At 37.4% G+C, this 17,242-nt stretch overlaps 1 protein-coding gene across 1 annotated transcript in view; it reads right to left on the bottom strand.

The window, feature by feature from the left end:
• The window catches only part of TMEM163 (transmembrane protein 163), a 95,067-nt gene that overhangs the window by 20,584 nt on the left and 57,241 nt on the right, over positions 1 to 17,242 (bottom strand). The window contains exon 4 of the mRNA XM_031053384.2: positions 262 to 358. Within this exon, the coding sequence (XP_030909244.1) occupies positions 262 to 358 (97 nt within the window). The remainder of the gene's footprint in view (positions 1 to 261; positions 359 to 17,242) is intronic.

Raw genomic sequence — 17,242 nt, 5'->3', positions numbered from 1 at the left:
AAAGATTTGGCCCATAAAGATAACCATGGAGAAGAAGAGATGGGATCAAGCCTGTAAAAACCCATTAACAACTATACTCCAACACATAGGGACAAAATACTGTTTGAAGACAAGGACCAGAGTGTGCAGCCAGGCAAGAAATGCACCTGCTACAGCTTTGCCAAGTTCAGTGGGGCTTGTTGAAAGGAGACGCTGGCCTTTCTCAGTGCCACTGAGTGTAGGGAATAAAGAGAACATTTTAAAGAACATGAATCACCTTACCACTTCTGGAAGCACTTTCTTCGCAAGATCGTGGATGGCTTTGATCACAATACATATAGATGACAGGAGGAATATAACACCCAAGATAACACAAGCTCTGGGAAAAAAAATAGAGAAGAATAAAAAGAAATGTTAAGAACATATTTGGAGTTGTCAACTCTCCCACTGCTAAAGGGTAACACACAACAGAATACTGATAATAAAAAGAATAAATTTAGAAGCTAAAGACAGAGACTTGAATCAAAGAGAATGAACAGTCCAGTTCATCTCCAGTTCTTAAACCCCAGATTTTATGTGAGAAGACAGGGCAGACCAGATGATAATGACATGCCTCTTCAGCTCCTGATGATTTATCATAGAGTCCTCTAGAGGTCTGTTTCTCTTTGTTGGTTTGGCTAGGATCTTGCATTTGAAATTATCAAGGGAACTTAGCTCTCTTTACCAAAGCAGGACAGATGCTTGGTAAATCTGGTCAGTAGCATAACAGGACCCAAAACATGTTTCTGCCCCAAACCTCCAAGAAAAAAAGATTTTAACTGCAGACACTAAAAAAATCAGCTCATGAGGTGCATCACATCGCAGGCTGTTCAAAAGGGTCTCAATACCTACATAAAGATCAGTCTCATCAGATCAGGTGCTGTGCAGAATTAGACTCTATTACTGCTCTGCACAGTTTACAACCCAGCCTTGTAAAAAGAAAAGAAATGGCTTAATGAACAGAAGATAAAGTAACACAGAATAACTAACAGAAAATAATTAAGTCTTGCATAGGACACAGGCACAATAAGGCTTAAAAAGCACATAATGCATACACAAACTACACAGTAAAAAAGAAAACTCTTGCTTTTGTTCAAACACACAGACTGATCCTACTCCGAGATGGAGTTCCTCTTGCCATGAAATACTACAGGATATAAATCCTGTATAAGTCCATCTGTTACAGTAATGCTATATCCATTCTTTAGTCATATTTCACTAATATGCCTTCATATATAATACTACTACTCTAGACAGATGTACAGTAAGAATCATTTTGTTTAAAGCGTGAAATAGTTAAGAAGTTATATCTCTATGTACAACTTTCTTTCTTCAAAAGTTGTATTCCCATTGTTTGCTATTCATCATTTGGTACCGATTTGTTAGCTCAATTTATGGATGCTATAATTATTCCAGTGGCATGCTGCTATTTTCTACAACTCAGACATCAGGCCATCTGGTGGTTGGCAGCACATGTAATGTTCACATCAAGCTCTATCTAGAGACTGAGGTTGAACTGGCACTGCTCTTTCTAGGTCTGAAGATGTAGCTGCAGCAGTAACACAGGTGAGTAGCTGGTCATTTTATTCCCAACACAAGCGACACTAAACCATGCTGTGGACAATCCTTATAATCTTACAAACAAGTTCTCAGTAAAGGGGCTGCTGTTTTACAGAGGAGAACAGACAATGTAGAGGCTAGCATCCTTCCTAGCAACAGAGTGGCATTGTAGATGAGGTACTTGCCTCAGGTAGGCAAAATTCTGCTACACCTCTTTTAAGACAGATGTTTAACGCCTTTGTAGTAAATTGCAATACAGGCCTCATCTTGTTAAAAATAACCCATCTTAAAAGATAGGCTGAAAAGGCTTGAGATAGTCTGATTGCCCTAGAGTCCTTCCCCTAGACTCAAACACAAGAACAAAAATCTGACCCATGATCTGTGATAGAGGAAGAAGCTTAGAGGATTCTATACAATCCTGCAGCAAGAGGCGATCATTAAATAGTAATATGGATGGCAGACAAGTTCATCTTCCAACAGAAATGAGTAAAATTGAAAAATTAAGAGGGGTTTCTGTTTTTCATTGTGTATTTGCAAGCAACATCCTGTTCTGCAACAGATTCTTTTTAGAGATTTGCAGTTTCACTCTATCTGAATGGATCGCTGCTCAGAGATCTGTCCAGAGCTCCTTGACCTTCTTTTGTCAAACTCAAAATTTTTCAGTACCACCTTTATGTATTACTTCTGTAATATTTAGTGCTGCCATAATCTAGGAAGCTTATACTGCACAATCCTTCATAACATATTCTGCTGCGATGATTATTTTCTTTTTTTTTATGTACAAAAACATATACCAAATGTTCTTCTCATTTACTTAAGATACATGCAGGCATTAGGTAACTTGAACACAGAACTAGCCCACAAAAGTTAGCTGACTTGCCTAATACCATTTGCTGACCCAGTGACAGGTTTACATAAGTACATACATGGCATGCAACAACATGATGACATTTCACCTGAAAGCAACACTGAAAGAGAAGCTTTTCTATGATTCCCAGCAAGCTCAAATTAACATAGCCACAAATCTCTGAGTTGGAGACAGATTAAACTTCTTTGTAACAATATACATTTTTGAATGCCAAGGATATGGGAAAGAGAAGACAACGCAGCATCACTTCCTCTTCGCATACCTTCTATTCCCTGCACGTATCTCCTGAGGAATAAAAAGAATCGTTCCCTAAGGGCTTGACAGGAGCCTTGCTGGCACAAGTCTAATTTGTCCAGGGGAGCCAGTGCTTGCCCTGACTGCTGACTGAATTCAGTCCCCATGTATGTTGAGGAGTTTGGGGTTCTCTCTGTGAATTTCCCAATCACCCAAGCTTAAAAGCAAACATTTTGCATCTTTGCCTAAGCCAGCATGTAAGTAATGACTTCAGCAATATTAAGTTGCTTCTTTTATGGCCCAGATTAGCTTTAAAAAAAAAAAAATCTCTTTACAGAAAAATTGCTGTACATCTACTTAACCAGAAATAGTTAAAAGTACAAAGAAAAAAGGAAGACGTCAGTGACAAGGGTATTAACAGCAGACAGAAATGTAGTCTGAGGCTTTATCAGTATTCAGTGATCATATTTAGCAAGCCTAGTTTCTCCTTTATATGCTGGCTTTGGAATCCATAGCCATGCAAAATTCATGAGTAATGGCGCAGCACTTTAAGTGCAAAAATACAGGTTTCTTGTCTTTCTTGTCTTGTGTACCAATTTATCTGCAAAACCACTAGAACAAAATACTGCATAGTGACTTTTTTCAATCTTATTTGTCAGAAAAGTTATTTCTATCTAGAAAGGAAATCATGCAAACTTCAACTAGAAATGAAATTCAACTACAAAACAAAACTACAAAAAAATTATCTGAAATTTTAACTGCAGTACATAATAAAGAAAATGTAATTGGCTATTGTAAGCTTGCTTTAGTTTCAAGCCAGTAGACAACAAAAATTTTCATATAAGCCTGCTAACTTCCATCTGCTAACAGTTACTGCCTTGCAACTAAACAGTATTTCCAGCTTCCCATGAAGGATGTTAGCGCCAAGGTTGTTGCCAAATGCAATTTCATTAATAACGTTCAATTAAATTAGACTGCCGTTTCTAAAGAAGTTCAAGTCAACTCAGAAATGCCCATAAAATTGAATGTAAGAGGAGTTAATACAAAAGTGAGGTTTGACAGACAACCTAGTGTAGATTTCACAGATACCTCTGACTTGGAATCATGACAGTGTTATAAATGGTCCTCAACCTCCAGGTCCCCCATGATCAATGATTCAGACACTCTGGAGTAACTAGTGGTCCACCTCCGCCCTCAAATTCTGGAATATTTGTATCTTCCTGCTAAGACATGAGGATACTCTGTCCAGTGACATCCAGGATGAACAGATTTCCACGTATCTTATGCCACAAGTACCACTTACTTATGCTTCCAGCACCTACTGAAGATCAGGTACTTATTTTACAGCCATTTCTACACAAGTTAGTATAAGAGCTTCCCACTACGTAACTACTACATCATTGGAAATGTAATTGATCTATAATGCAAAATCATTGGTCAAACCTCCCTCAGTTCCATGCAATATGTTGCTTCTAAAAAGAATGTGGAACAGAAACAATTTAGTCAAACATTTTAAAAAGTAATGGAAAACCATTATTTGAGTTTCAGAAACAATACACTTTCTGGAATCTCTCAGAATGCAGTACATTTTAAAGAATAATAGACAAATTCAGAAAGGACAAGGTAAGGACATCTCTCTGATATTCAGGCAATAATCAACTTTTAGGCAAACTAAACCTCAAACTTTGAAAGCTGGTTGGTTTTTTGGTGGCTTTTTTTTTTCCTTAGAGCAATGGCACTTGGAATGCAAAAGTAATTAAAACTATATCACTAAATTGACAGTAAAGAGATTTTAGTATTATAACAGTAAAACCACCAAGTCTTCTTTTTTGTTTGCTGTAGGCCTTGATAGCTGACCATGATCTGCCAGAGATATTTTTAATCTATTTTTGATGCAGTATTTCTGAGAATCCAGAAGCTAATCTAAAGAATAATTCATTGTCTTAAAAAACGAACTCATCAATTTTGTCAACTTTTTAAAATAACTGTCACAGATGAAACACACTTCAAATCAGTTGTACCAGAGCCTCAAGCACTGAGGATGAAATCATTTGGAGTTTCAAAACTGCCAAAGACTGAAGCTTTTGAGCTTCAGTTACTCCTAGTTCACTTCTAGTGGAATCGATAAACATGATTATGTTTAAATCCTAAGAACTAAGCCATGTCACCAGCCTAAAAGTTGGTTCTGGATGTGCTACAACCTGACAATCTCCAAAAGACAATCTTCTAAAAGCAATACTACAATCTTTATACAACCTATTTAGACAACCCTATAAATATCCATTTTGTATTACACCAGTCCTGGCTATTTGTACTCACACTCATCAAAATAAAACAAGTGTAACTGTATTACATGACATACAGCTGCCACCTCATCTTTTCTGTAACACATCCCCTGTATGGAGCTCTAATAGACACAATTCTTCACGTAGATGACAAATTCTCACAACTCGTAAGTAAACCAGAAAATGAAATCTATCACTGTAAGCAGATTATAGTCTTTCCCTTAATAAAAAAAATGTTACTTTGCATAAGTTAATAGTTTTTAATCAAGTAGCTATGAAAAGTACTGAGATTCAGAAGGTTCCATCTCCACAAACTGCCAATTTTCAAGATGTTATTAGTGAGTTACCATTTTTTTCCACTTTTTATCACAGCATTTCCTAAGGAGAAAACATCCAAGTATTAAATTCATTTGCTTCTAAGAGACACAGCAAAACAGCCTTCTAATTTGTGGATTTATCTGTAATTCTGTATTATAATTGTAATTATTTGTTACAATTCCCTATAGATAGTGATAAGTTTTACATTCTGTCATAGTTCTACTACAGAACAACTAACCTCACTCAGATCTCTATGGTGATTAATCTTCAATGTAATAAAGCAATTTCAGCTTTAGCACACTTCTTGCCACACTGAATACTCTTTACATGAGTCAACCCATTCCAGTCAAAGGGACTGCTCTTCATGTAAGCAGCAGTCAGCCTCAACTGAAACTGCAGATTTAGACTCTTGGTTACTTCTTTAGTAACATTTGTAAAAAATAAATAGATAATTGATATAAAGTTACAAATATACCCCCAGTGACAAGCTCTGCTATATTCTACCTCAAAAGAGAGCTGGGAGAAACTACACAAGGGTGAGTGATATCTACTATTCCTATCTATTCCTCATATCTACTGACTGCTATAAAACAGCCACTGCAAGAGGCTTCCCTTTGTAATTATCATCCTGCTATCTTTCTGGCAAATGGAAGTCAGTAACATACTACCAATGAGGGTTTGTAATGAAGCTCTTGGCAATTACTCCTCTCAAGTCAATCTGCTCTCATGTGCAGCAAAGGTGGTGAAACAGAATTAGGGATTCAGAAAAAATTAGTCATGCATATGAATACAGTCTGCAAAAATGTGTTAACTTTCTCTTAGCAGCTCACAAAGACAGTTGTTTTGGGGCACTGGAGAGAGAGAGAAAAGTCTCATGTACTTGGTAGTACGTCTGTTACATCCTGGAACTTATTTTACCACCACACCAAGTTCATTAAAATAGTCCCTGAAATGTGATGACACCATGTGGAATAAAACAAGATTGTCAGAAGCAGTCTAATTACTTCCCAGTTCTGTTAACATATGATACATCTAAAAGGCAATATTAAAAAACCTTCTTATCAAATACTGCACTAGTTTCCCACCTTATTTATTCATTTCTGTATCTCAGATTACTTGATCTTTTTTTATTACATGGGTTATTTGTGGTTTCTCACTACTTTTACCAGTGTGAAGAACCTCGCAGAACCATAGAACAGCCCAGGTTGGAAAGTACCTCAAAAAAATCAACTAGCCCAGCCTTTCATGGGAAAGGGAGGCTTGATGAGATGATCTTGTACCCTATCCATCCACTTTTTTGAAAACCTCCCATGATGAGGACTCTATCATGTCCCTGGGGAAGCCATTCCAGTGGTTGCTTGTTCTCATTGTAAGAAATTTCTTGTATGAAGATCACTTATCTTATTCATTGAAAACATCATTTATCTTAATGGAAAACATTTTAATAATTTCATCAGTTACAGATATAAGTGTGATGAAGAGATCTGTGAGAAAAGTCATTATAAACCATTACAGTTTATATTAACATTCTTGAGGCACAAACTAGAGTCTTACATTCTCTCATATTTGCAAAGCTGCCATCAAAACAAACTTCAGTTCCTCATCTTGGAACTAGATGATCTTGAGGTCCTTTCTAATCCTAACTATTCTATGATTCTATGATTCTATGATCTTTGTCTCAATTCTCTGGCAGCTATGATACTATAAATAAAACATAATACTCCATGTAATTCTGTTAACTTACAAGAGCCTGTTTACTCTTATTTCATTTTAATTCTGTATTTTCTTGATTGTTAAGAATCTTATCATGATATATTTTTCTAAGACAAACAGGTTTTCGATAATGAGAAAAATGAAACACTTGCCCAGAGAGGTTTCAGAGTCTCCATCCCTGGAAGTTTTCAACACCTGACTGGATAAATTTCTTAGCAACCTATTCTTATCCTACAGCTGACTCTGCTTTGAGCAAGAGCCTGGACAAGTGATCTCCTGAGGCCCCTTCCATTCCTGAATTATCCTATGATCCTATGAATTTTTATTCACAAAATCTTTATCTCTGCAGACTCTGTCAAGATCTTTCAGAACTAATAGCTCCTAATAGCCCACAGAAAAAGAGATGGTGAAAACTCTCCAGGCTGTTTTCACCACTGCAGTAAAAAGATATTGTTAAAACTATTACTTTGCAAGGAATTGAAGCTTAGCATTAAAATGAGTTGCAGGCCAGTAAGAGTAATATGAGCTGTAAGCCCACAAGTAATGTGAGGTTTTTCAGCAAAGCTGAGCAAATTGGGTTTATGACGGATACAGGATTTAATCTCTGAATAAATCCACTAATGAAACCTCTGGAGCTTAAGTAAGAAAAAAATTAATTATAATATTAATTAATTTAATAATAACTATAAATGTGCTAATTCCTGTTTCAATATGATCTGAAAGGATTTTAGTGGTATTAGTGGATGACAAAGTGAGTATCATGTATGGAATCATTCAGGGGAAGTCACACGGAATGCAAGGCAAAGACCCAAGAAGTTTCTGCTGTGTCAGGAGTTAGGAAAATATTTTTGAGCACACAGTAGTCATCCACTTTCTAATTCTATTTCTCTCTATACATTTCTCTCAATTGTCTTCTGTGTCTAGCCCCCTGACAGGAATACTTTTATATCTCTTCACTTTGCTGGTACTCTGTTTTCATTCTTTCTTCCCATAACCAAATACAAACTACGTTCCGTGAATGTTCCTTCATTAGTAACATGGAGCTTGCAATAATCTGCACCACATTCCTTCTGGATAAGAGGCAGTCAGCCTGTTTAAACAAAGCTAGGCCTACTGTTACTTAATATTTGCATTATGGCAGCTCTGCTAGTCTGATTACAGTAGCCAAATTCAGAGATAACCAAAGATTTCTCAACTGTAAAATGCTGATACTCAAAGATTGAGAACTCAGGATGAAAACGCTCAGGTTTTGGTCACCAACAAATAATTTTCTGGTGGCAAACCAGTGGGTTCTGGCCTATGGGGATGAAGTGGAATACAGAAGAGAAAATGTAAGAGGACTTAGAATTAAGTCAATGGTCAAATAATATGGAAAAGGAAAAACTCGGAGGATGTTTTGGAGAGGTGTGGCTGAAAGTGTTAGTTCTGGTTTGCAGTCACCAGTTTGCAGTTTGGGTTCTGGTTTGCAGTTTGGGGCACCAATGGACAGCTAGGGATGCTGCAGATATGGGCCTCTCCTTGCTTTCTCTTCCTTTTACCTCAGGCCAATCCATGCCCTTCCAAGACACACAGCTTTTCCTATAAACTCTAAAACATTGAAGACTCTAAAAATAAAGAATCTGAAAATAAAGACTCTAGAAACAAAGACTCTTAGAAATAAAGACTCTAAAATTTGCCACTTAAACCCATTAAAGGGTCTACTCTAAAAAGAATAATTACTAGCCACTATGGCATTTTACTGTCATACACAGGAAAAATACACAACATCAGCCTTAGTTTTTAGATTCCTGCTCCTTTGTCATGCTCTACTGCTAATCTTAAACTTCTTTGTGCCCAATTATACAGTTAAATCGCTTGTTTATGTTTGTAGTATAGCTTATGTGTTGTGAAGTTAGGTACTAAAGAGGTATTGGAAAACAAACTGTACAGAGTCACAGTTGTTCAGAGTATTTGCACCAGCTTGCTGTTGGGTGAAGAGGCAACAGAGTCACTTTAAGATGCTATTTCAAAGGCAGGAAGTGGGCTCACTGTTTATTGCACATGTTCCATAATCCTCCTCCAACTGCCAGAATCTAGATCAGCATTGTTACAACTACTCCTATTTATCACCATAAAAAAAAAAAGAAAAGAAAAAAACAGCCAGATTATGCAATAAAGTAACAGGCCTAATTAAATATTCTGTTACCACATAGTCTAACTTCTTCCTAAATGACAAGGAGGGGAAATGCCATTTATATATAAGACTCAGACTAGCAATGCTAGGGATCCTCTCTGTGTTGAAAGCATTACAGGACTTCTAAAATGTTTATTATCCTCAGGAGTTCAACTAGTCAGTGCAGAACAGTGTATTTACATCCTTTAAAATCATGCAGCTGGACTGGGGCAATAATTCCATAAATTGATTCTCCAGGTATTAAGTACCTGCCAATAAAAGCTAATAGACATTTCTACAACTTGGAGATTTTGAAAACTCTTACATCCTGTTTTCTAGTTTCAGGTCTGCAGAGACTGTACAGTTTCACTTATGGTACACCTGACTTCTAAGTACCCTCCTGGCTTGCGAAGGTAATTAGAAATTCTATCACCCCCCTGAAGCTCAAAATCAAAGGCTTTTGAGAGTTTCTGTAACATCAATTTTTATGGTGATTAGAAAATTCCAGTACAGAACACCATATCCCTGATTTTTTATAGATATGTTGTGTAAATACTATGCAATATACACAAATACTGCCTAATCAATTACCAGTGAAGGAAAAGGATTTCATAAATTAAATAAATTTTGGATCTAGCTTCAATAAAATCATTGCCAAGTCTACAGATGCCACACATTTAGAAACAGATTTTAGAATGTATAAATACATACATTTACTATTTAATATTTAATATAAATTCTATGTGTGAGGATATTATGTGTGTGCATGCATAAATATATGCACACATGCATGTCTGCCTGAATAAGAGCAAAGTTTATGACTGCTTTACTTTTGCCTGAATATGGGATACTGGATTTATGGAGAAACAATGCAGTTTTAGTAAGCCAGCCTAACAAAGCACCACTAAAATTTCTGTCCAGCTCTGTACTTGGATGTAGTATTTCAGCTAAATACTTCAGAAGAAATAATGACTGAAATGTTTGGTGTGGTTAAAAATAAACGATATTTCTTCTTCTATAAAGCAGCTATCCAAGCATAGATGAACACTTACTTTGCAGACTCTGCACTGTGCTCCACTGGGTAGGAGAGACATGCATATGCCATGTGAAGACCAACTCCAGGTAGCTGAGAACTAAACAAGACCTGCATAGGTAGTTTCTCAGCTATTTGCAGTTTGTAGGCTATCTCCATGCATTTGACATTTTTTCCAGATCACTTAGCTATTCCATTCACTCATCACAAGAGTTTTTCCTCCAGCCACAGAGGTCTGCCCTGAACTGTGCGTACACATGGATTTTGCCATCTGTGCTTCAAGTGTCTTTCCTACGTATGGCATAGATAAAATTATTCACATTTTTTTCAATGTGACTGGTATGTTGGGTCTGAATTGAGAGGATTATTTTCATTCAACCCTACCTAAATAGACAATGCTCATTTAGTTGGGCTAATCAGTACAGCAGAGCCAATCTGCAGATGAAAATTTAAATACAGTACTAACTGAAAATCTGAGGAGAGGGGTTAACTCTGCGAACCAAGAGAGAATATACTCTGCATAATCAGTACACTCTCTTATTTGAATCAGAGGAAAAGAAAGAACAGACAGACCTAATCTGGCAGTTTGACAGCCATTCCCTCCTATAAATGGTGGTTTCTAATTCTTTTAATCTTTGGGTGCAAGAGTAGGATATGTCACAATCCCCATATTGCATGCCTAAATGTAATACACATATATTCAATATAACTTCCATGACGCTGCCTGTGACTAAACCCTGGTATAAATACTCTCAAGTGGTGTCCCCTGAACATAAGCAAGACAGAAAAAAGGGTTACTATTACTTTGAAAGGAGGGGCTCACTCTGTCTAGGGTCTCACCTGTCATCACATTTTCTCAATAAGAAGAAAGCACTTACACAAACTCAGCAGCCACTAACTCACCACATTTGCCCAGTAGACACACTGACATGGCTCTTCAGGAGGTGGCAATGGTGATGGCTCCTTACAGAATCCATACAGAGCAGTAATAAATGGCAGTTCAAATGGTTAGCTTCTGTCCTGCATTCAGCATAGCAGTAATTTTTTCGCCTTAGCAGCTGGTGCAGTGCTGTGCTTTTGACCTTCACCCTGGAACAACGCTGATAACACACCAATGTTTCCAGTTCTTGCTAAGTAATGGTTACTCTGATCAAGGACTTTCCAGTTTCATGCTCTGCCAGTGAGGAGGGGCACAGGAAGCCGGGAGGAAGCAGAGACAGATCACCTCATCCAAACTAGCCAAAGAGGTATTCCATTCCATACCACAGCACGTCATGCCCACTACATAAACTGAAGGCAGTTACCCAGAAGGATCACTGCTCGGGTCGGGCTGGGTATTGGTCAGAGGGTGGTGAGCAGTTGTGTTCTCTTCCCTTGTTATTTCCCTTATCATTATTAATATTGGTGGTAGTATTGGTGGTTTGTGTTATACCTTAGTTACTGGACTGTTATTACCTCAGCCTGTGGGAGTTAGATCCTTCTGATTCTCCTTCCCATCCCTGCGGGACTAAGGGGAGAAAGAAGGAGGGGAGTGAGTGAGTGGCTGCATGGTTCTGAGTTACTGGCTGGGCTTAAACCACAACACAATAAAAAAAAAATCACTGGCAAGATGAAAGCCCCTGGAGTGCACTGTATTAGACCATAAGCAACTGGACAAGAGACTATAGAGCAAAAGTAGATTTGCAGGTTGAAGAGAATGTAGTGCAAACCAGTAAGGTATCATTCATGAAGCAGTGCGGCACTTTTCCCTAGCAACTGAAGAAGGATACCATGTACATAACGATTTCCCCTGTCTTCTAAAAATGAATCATGCCAGTAAATAGAGAACAAGGCATCAAAGGAATATTTATCCACAAGACAACAGGAATACCACAGCAAAGGGCAGTTCCTTCAGGTATACTCAATTCAGAATTGTGTGTACTTTCCATATGCAGGGTTGTATAGATGATTTTATTATTGCTGTTTACTTCAGTTTAACTTCCAGAAAGAAGGTAACTAAGCAACTGGTAAGGGTTTCTAATCATTTGTCTAGGTTTCTTCAAAGGTCACATGCCTAAGATGTAAGGTTATAAAAGAAAAACTGTTCAAAGCTGTACCCTTCTGCTTGATAAATGTCCATGCGGCAGCACTTGAAACAGTAATATGACTGCTTACTGCACTGCCCATTTACCTGAAGAGGCTACTTACAATCAAAAACTCAAAGCAGGGCATAGTCTGTGAAAAGACAACTGAGAGATGTAGCCAGGAGGCTATCAAGCAATCAAGGAAAGGTATTGGTACACTGGTAATGTTGTAGTCGTTGGGTATTATAAAGTTATAATATATATACAATTGTATAATGATATCATTAATATGCTTTATAATGTTTTTAAATATCCTAATTCCCATGTCATACTGTTAAACAGCTGAAAGCTTCACTGGTGCATGAAGTCCTATGAAAGGGTCAGAATATACTTGTTTCCTCCTTTCATTCCTTTTTTCATTACATATCCTTATGTAATGGGCAATCCTTATATAGAGATATCCACACAGTATATTCCTAGTTGTTCAACAGCTGAGACCCCCAGTGAACCACAGCCTGGTTCTTTCAACAGACAGAAAAAGGCACAATAATGCTGAGTGCTTATATACTGAAGATATATACACACATATATATATATATATATACACACACACACACATAGATTAGAAATAAGATGTACATCTTTATCATTGAGCTTAATTAAACATCAGGGTAGGGTAGTAAAGGATGCAAGAGATTTTCTAATTGTTGCATCCAACATGCTAATTATAAGACAGGTTTCTGATTTACTCCATCCCTCAAGAGTAAATATCTTCTTTAGAGATTGCTTTCAGCTCAAACTAAGTTAGAAATTCTTGGATTAAGCTCTCAGAGTTGCGCTCCTTTGGATGTCAAAGCCGATGAGAATATCAGTTCATTCTCCCCATAATTTAAGAATTTCTCAAGAATTAAAACTTCAGGGAAGGCATTTTTCATTTGGCCAATGGGTTCATCATTTTGACCACCAAATCCAGCTGCCACAGCAGAGGTATAATGCATAGAGATGAAAGTAAGTTACAGACACATAAAAAGTTTTTAGATAATGGCTAATTACAAAGCTGCAAAGACTGCAAGACATTCCCAGTTCTTAACCTGCTGGTTTTAAACCTAGCATAAGATAAGATATGCAAAACAAATAGATGAGCAGAAATAACTGAAGCCACCTACTATTCCAGGTAAAGTGTCACCTTACCTACAAAGAAACAGCACACCAGATTCAGATGCTGCCCCACCAAGGATCACAGAATTATAGAATGGTTTGGGTTAGAAGTGACCTTAAAGACCATCTAGTTCCAAACCCACTACCATGGGCAGGGACACCTTCTACTAGAACAGGTTGCTCAAAGCCCTGTTCAACCTGGCCTTGAGCACTTCAGGGATGGGGCAGCCACAGCTTCTGAGGGCAACCTTTTCCAGTGTCTCACCACCCTTACAGTAAAGAACTTCCTCCTTTTATCTAATCTAAATCTACCCTCTTTCAGTTTAAAGGCATTTCCACTTGTCCTACCACCACCTGCTTTTAGAAAAAGCCCCTCTCCAGTGTTCTTGTAGGCCCCCTTTAGGATTTGGAATGGCTATTTTCTCCTGTTTTAGGATAGGAATGACTATTTTTTCCTGGCAAAAAGCTTTCTCAGCAGCAGGTGGAGGTATGACAGATACATGCACCTTTGTCTGCCACACAGAAGACTCTATCTAGTTCTTCTTATTTTAATATTACTGCCAATGTTTTGGATGGCAGCTTCACCAATATAGGGAAAAAATACATCTGCATTCATGATGTATTAAGTCATGGAAACATAGAGCACCATGAGTTCATTAGAAATTATTTGCCCCTGATACAATTTAATTTTATTAGTACAGTAATAAAAGAAAGACTATCTGGAGTTTGACACAGACAATAAAAACAACAACAACCAACAAACAAACCAAACAACAACAAAACCACCAAAACCAACAAAGAGTGAAAGAAATGTGAGCTTTCTGGTCTTGGCTTAAGGATGTGAACAAGGTTTCCCATTTACTCTGGCACTGGAAAGAAAAATGTTTACTGGAAAGAAATATGTTGACAGACTGGTTCTTAGGAACCACAGAGTTTAACTGGGTACCATCAACAAAATAATACCAAGTACAGTTGCCAAGAATCACTATGTTAAATATGACGTACAAAGTTACGTTTTTGCAATACTGAACATACAAGCTCAGACCAATCCCAGTCGCCAAAAAAACCCTAGGTGCAAGGGATCCTATTGGCAAAAGTAGGCAACTCAGTCCTGCACTAGTCCTGTGCTACATGGTACAGAAATACAAGACTAGCTCTGTAATGTAGCAATAGGGATATTGCTTTATAGCCTGAGAAGTAGCAGCAGTCCACTTACTCCATCTATCTGAGAAGGCTGCCAACTAATTCTATTAACCTGAGCAAAATCCTGCTTTCCTGAGCAGAAGGAATCAAAATTCACAGCTTTGAGATCCTTCCAACTATCTATAAAAAGCTCCATCTTTTCCAGATTTTTCACAAGGATGTGTGTCTGAAGCTTGTATTCTGTTTTCTCAATCTTTCCTTTTTTAGTGGTATTTCTCACTTTGTCCTCACACACAGTTCCAGAACTCCAATCTAATTCCTTCACTCCTCAATTTCTCAGATCAAAGAGCTGCCCTTTGTACAGCTAGTTACTAGTTCAACTTCTCGTGAAATTTTTTTTCCAGGTCCCTGTTGCTTCAGTCTTCTACTAAAAAATTACTTCTACTGCTGTTTACTGGGTTTATTTATACACACGACAGTTACTGCATCAGTTTTAATGAATTTCTTTCTACAACAAAATTTAGGTTTGCTTCAGCAGTCCAATAAACGATTACGTTGCTAAAGATTTACTAAAGGGCAGAATATTCAAGAGTATTTGTACTCTGATTATGGAGAGCATTCAGATTTCTCTGCACATCTTGAATTGTTCAGTGTTTGTTCAATGTTCAAATCATTGTTCAATGAACAAATCAATGTTCAGAACAAAATAGAATACTGGATTCACACTTTTAACCTGATAACCTGCTCTAATTGATCTTGCTTTGAGCATGGATTGGACTGGTGACCTCCAGAGGTGCCTGCTAAGCCCAGCCATTCTATGGCACAGCACTGCACAAAACTCTTACAGTGAACTAATAGACTGTACCTGGCACATGTAGTATGTCTACTGCATTTTTACAGTCTCTAGTTTATCAGTTACATCATCAGAGTATGTTCCTTCCTCCTAGTTTCCACTTGTAGGAGAAAAATAGGGAATTGCAAAAAAAAACTATTTCTGTTGTAAGTTTTCATCTTTTGTGGAGATTCAAAATTATTTTTCAAGTTATTTCAGCACTCATTTCTTGGATTTCTTGATCATTGCTTTATTGAGGATTAATTCAACACCTCAAAGCTTCCTGCATGCTAACTTGCAACGCAGCAGATCACACCAAGCAAATCAAGCGCTCGTGAACTATGTACTCTGATTCTCTTCCTAGATACTAGGTAGTCCTAGATAGTCCTTCCCAATTCTTGCCTTGCCTCAAGGCCTACAATTCTTTTAACAGCTCTACTAAAAATACATGAAAGTGTATATATTAAACTGGTTTTACCCTCTTTATTTGACAGCCAAAATAAAAAGATGGTGAAGTACTTAACTATCCGGAAAGTACCAAAATGAATCAAATATTCATCCTACTCCTACATACCCTTTCATTAATGAGCCAGCTAGGCACAATAAAGCAAAGACTCATATGGCATACAACCTTACAGTGGTTTATACCTGATCCTGCTGAAAATCATTGTATTTTCAAAGCCACTTGGTATATATAAAAAAAAAACACAAAAAAGTCATCATTTTATCATAATTTAAGACATACCTTTAACATAACCAGATATATCTTTCCACGATGACTTAAAAGAAATTCTCATCAATAAAAGACTTGAAAAGTCTGCTAGCTGTAGCTTCTCATGCCATCAGTAGCAAAGAATTTTCAAGAAGAGCAAATTGCAGAAGCAATTTAAAATATATTTCCCACTTACTACATATGAACCATTTGAGAATCAACAGACATACACTGTGCAACTCTGGTCATATTTACACTAAAGGAGTACCTTCTCATCTTGTCCCAGAAAAAGAGAGAAATCAAATGATATAGTAAAAATGAAACCCATTCAACTCAGTCAAATTCAGCAGGACAAATTTTCATTATCATTTCAGCATTACAATTCTCCTGAAGTCAAATGGAAATGTATTGGTTCAGCTTAGCAGAACTTGGCACAGCAAACAGTTTTGCACTGTTCATTCTGAGTACCAGCCCATGAAACACTGCATCTCTAGCTTCCATATGGCTACATCTTAAGTAAGATTACACAGTTCTTTTGCATCTTAGCATTTTATTGTAAGTATTTAATTCATGGCACAATCTGAGTCAGACTGTACTATCTGTGTCTTTTTCTGGCATTTTGTTTTTCATTTTATATTTACACTGTCTCTCAACGATGTCCAAACAGTTAGGATTTGATCTAATGATGCCCCTCCGTGACAGGCTTTCCACCAATTTCAACAGATTTTGGCTCAATCTCTTGTTGTCAAGTTTATGAAACAGCAAGTTTTATAAATATGCGACACATAACTGGCAATTCCACTTGGCCTTTGTAAGAAGCTCACATTATTTTCAAACATGTTAGGATACACAAACAAATGTAATATTTAAACCAATAAAAGACAGCCCTATAAGTAAACAACAGAAGTCACTCTGGCACACCTTATTCTGGTAAACAGTAGTAATGCTTTTGCAGAAACCTAAAGTTATGCACTAAGGCTCCGGCGCTAAAGCAAAGTATGGCTATGCACACAGAAATGGGAATAACGCACAGCATGACCTAAACACGTACACAAATTTCACTAAACTGTCCAGGAGTCTGAGAGTAGAGTTCCCCACTGAAGTACTGGCACAAAACAAGGAATGTGAAAGATGAGGTGTGGCTATAGGCACA

The sequence above is a fragment of the Melopsittacus undulatus genome, chromosome 4 (genome assembly GCF_012275295.1).
Source record: "Melopsittacus undulatus isolate bMelUnd1 chromosome 4, bMelUnd1.mat.Z, whole genome shotgun sequence".
NCBI lineage: Eukaryota > Metazoa > Chordata > Aves > Psittaciformes > Psittaculidae > Melopsittacus > Melopsittacus undulatus.
This window is presented reverse-complemented; position numbering and strand designations above follow the sequence as displayed.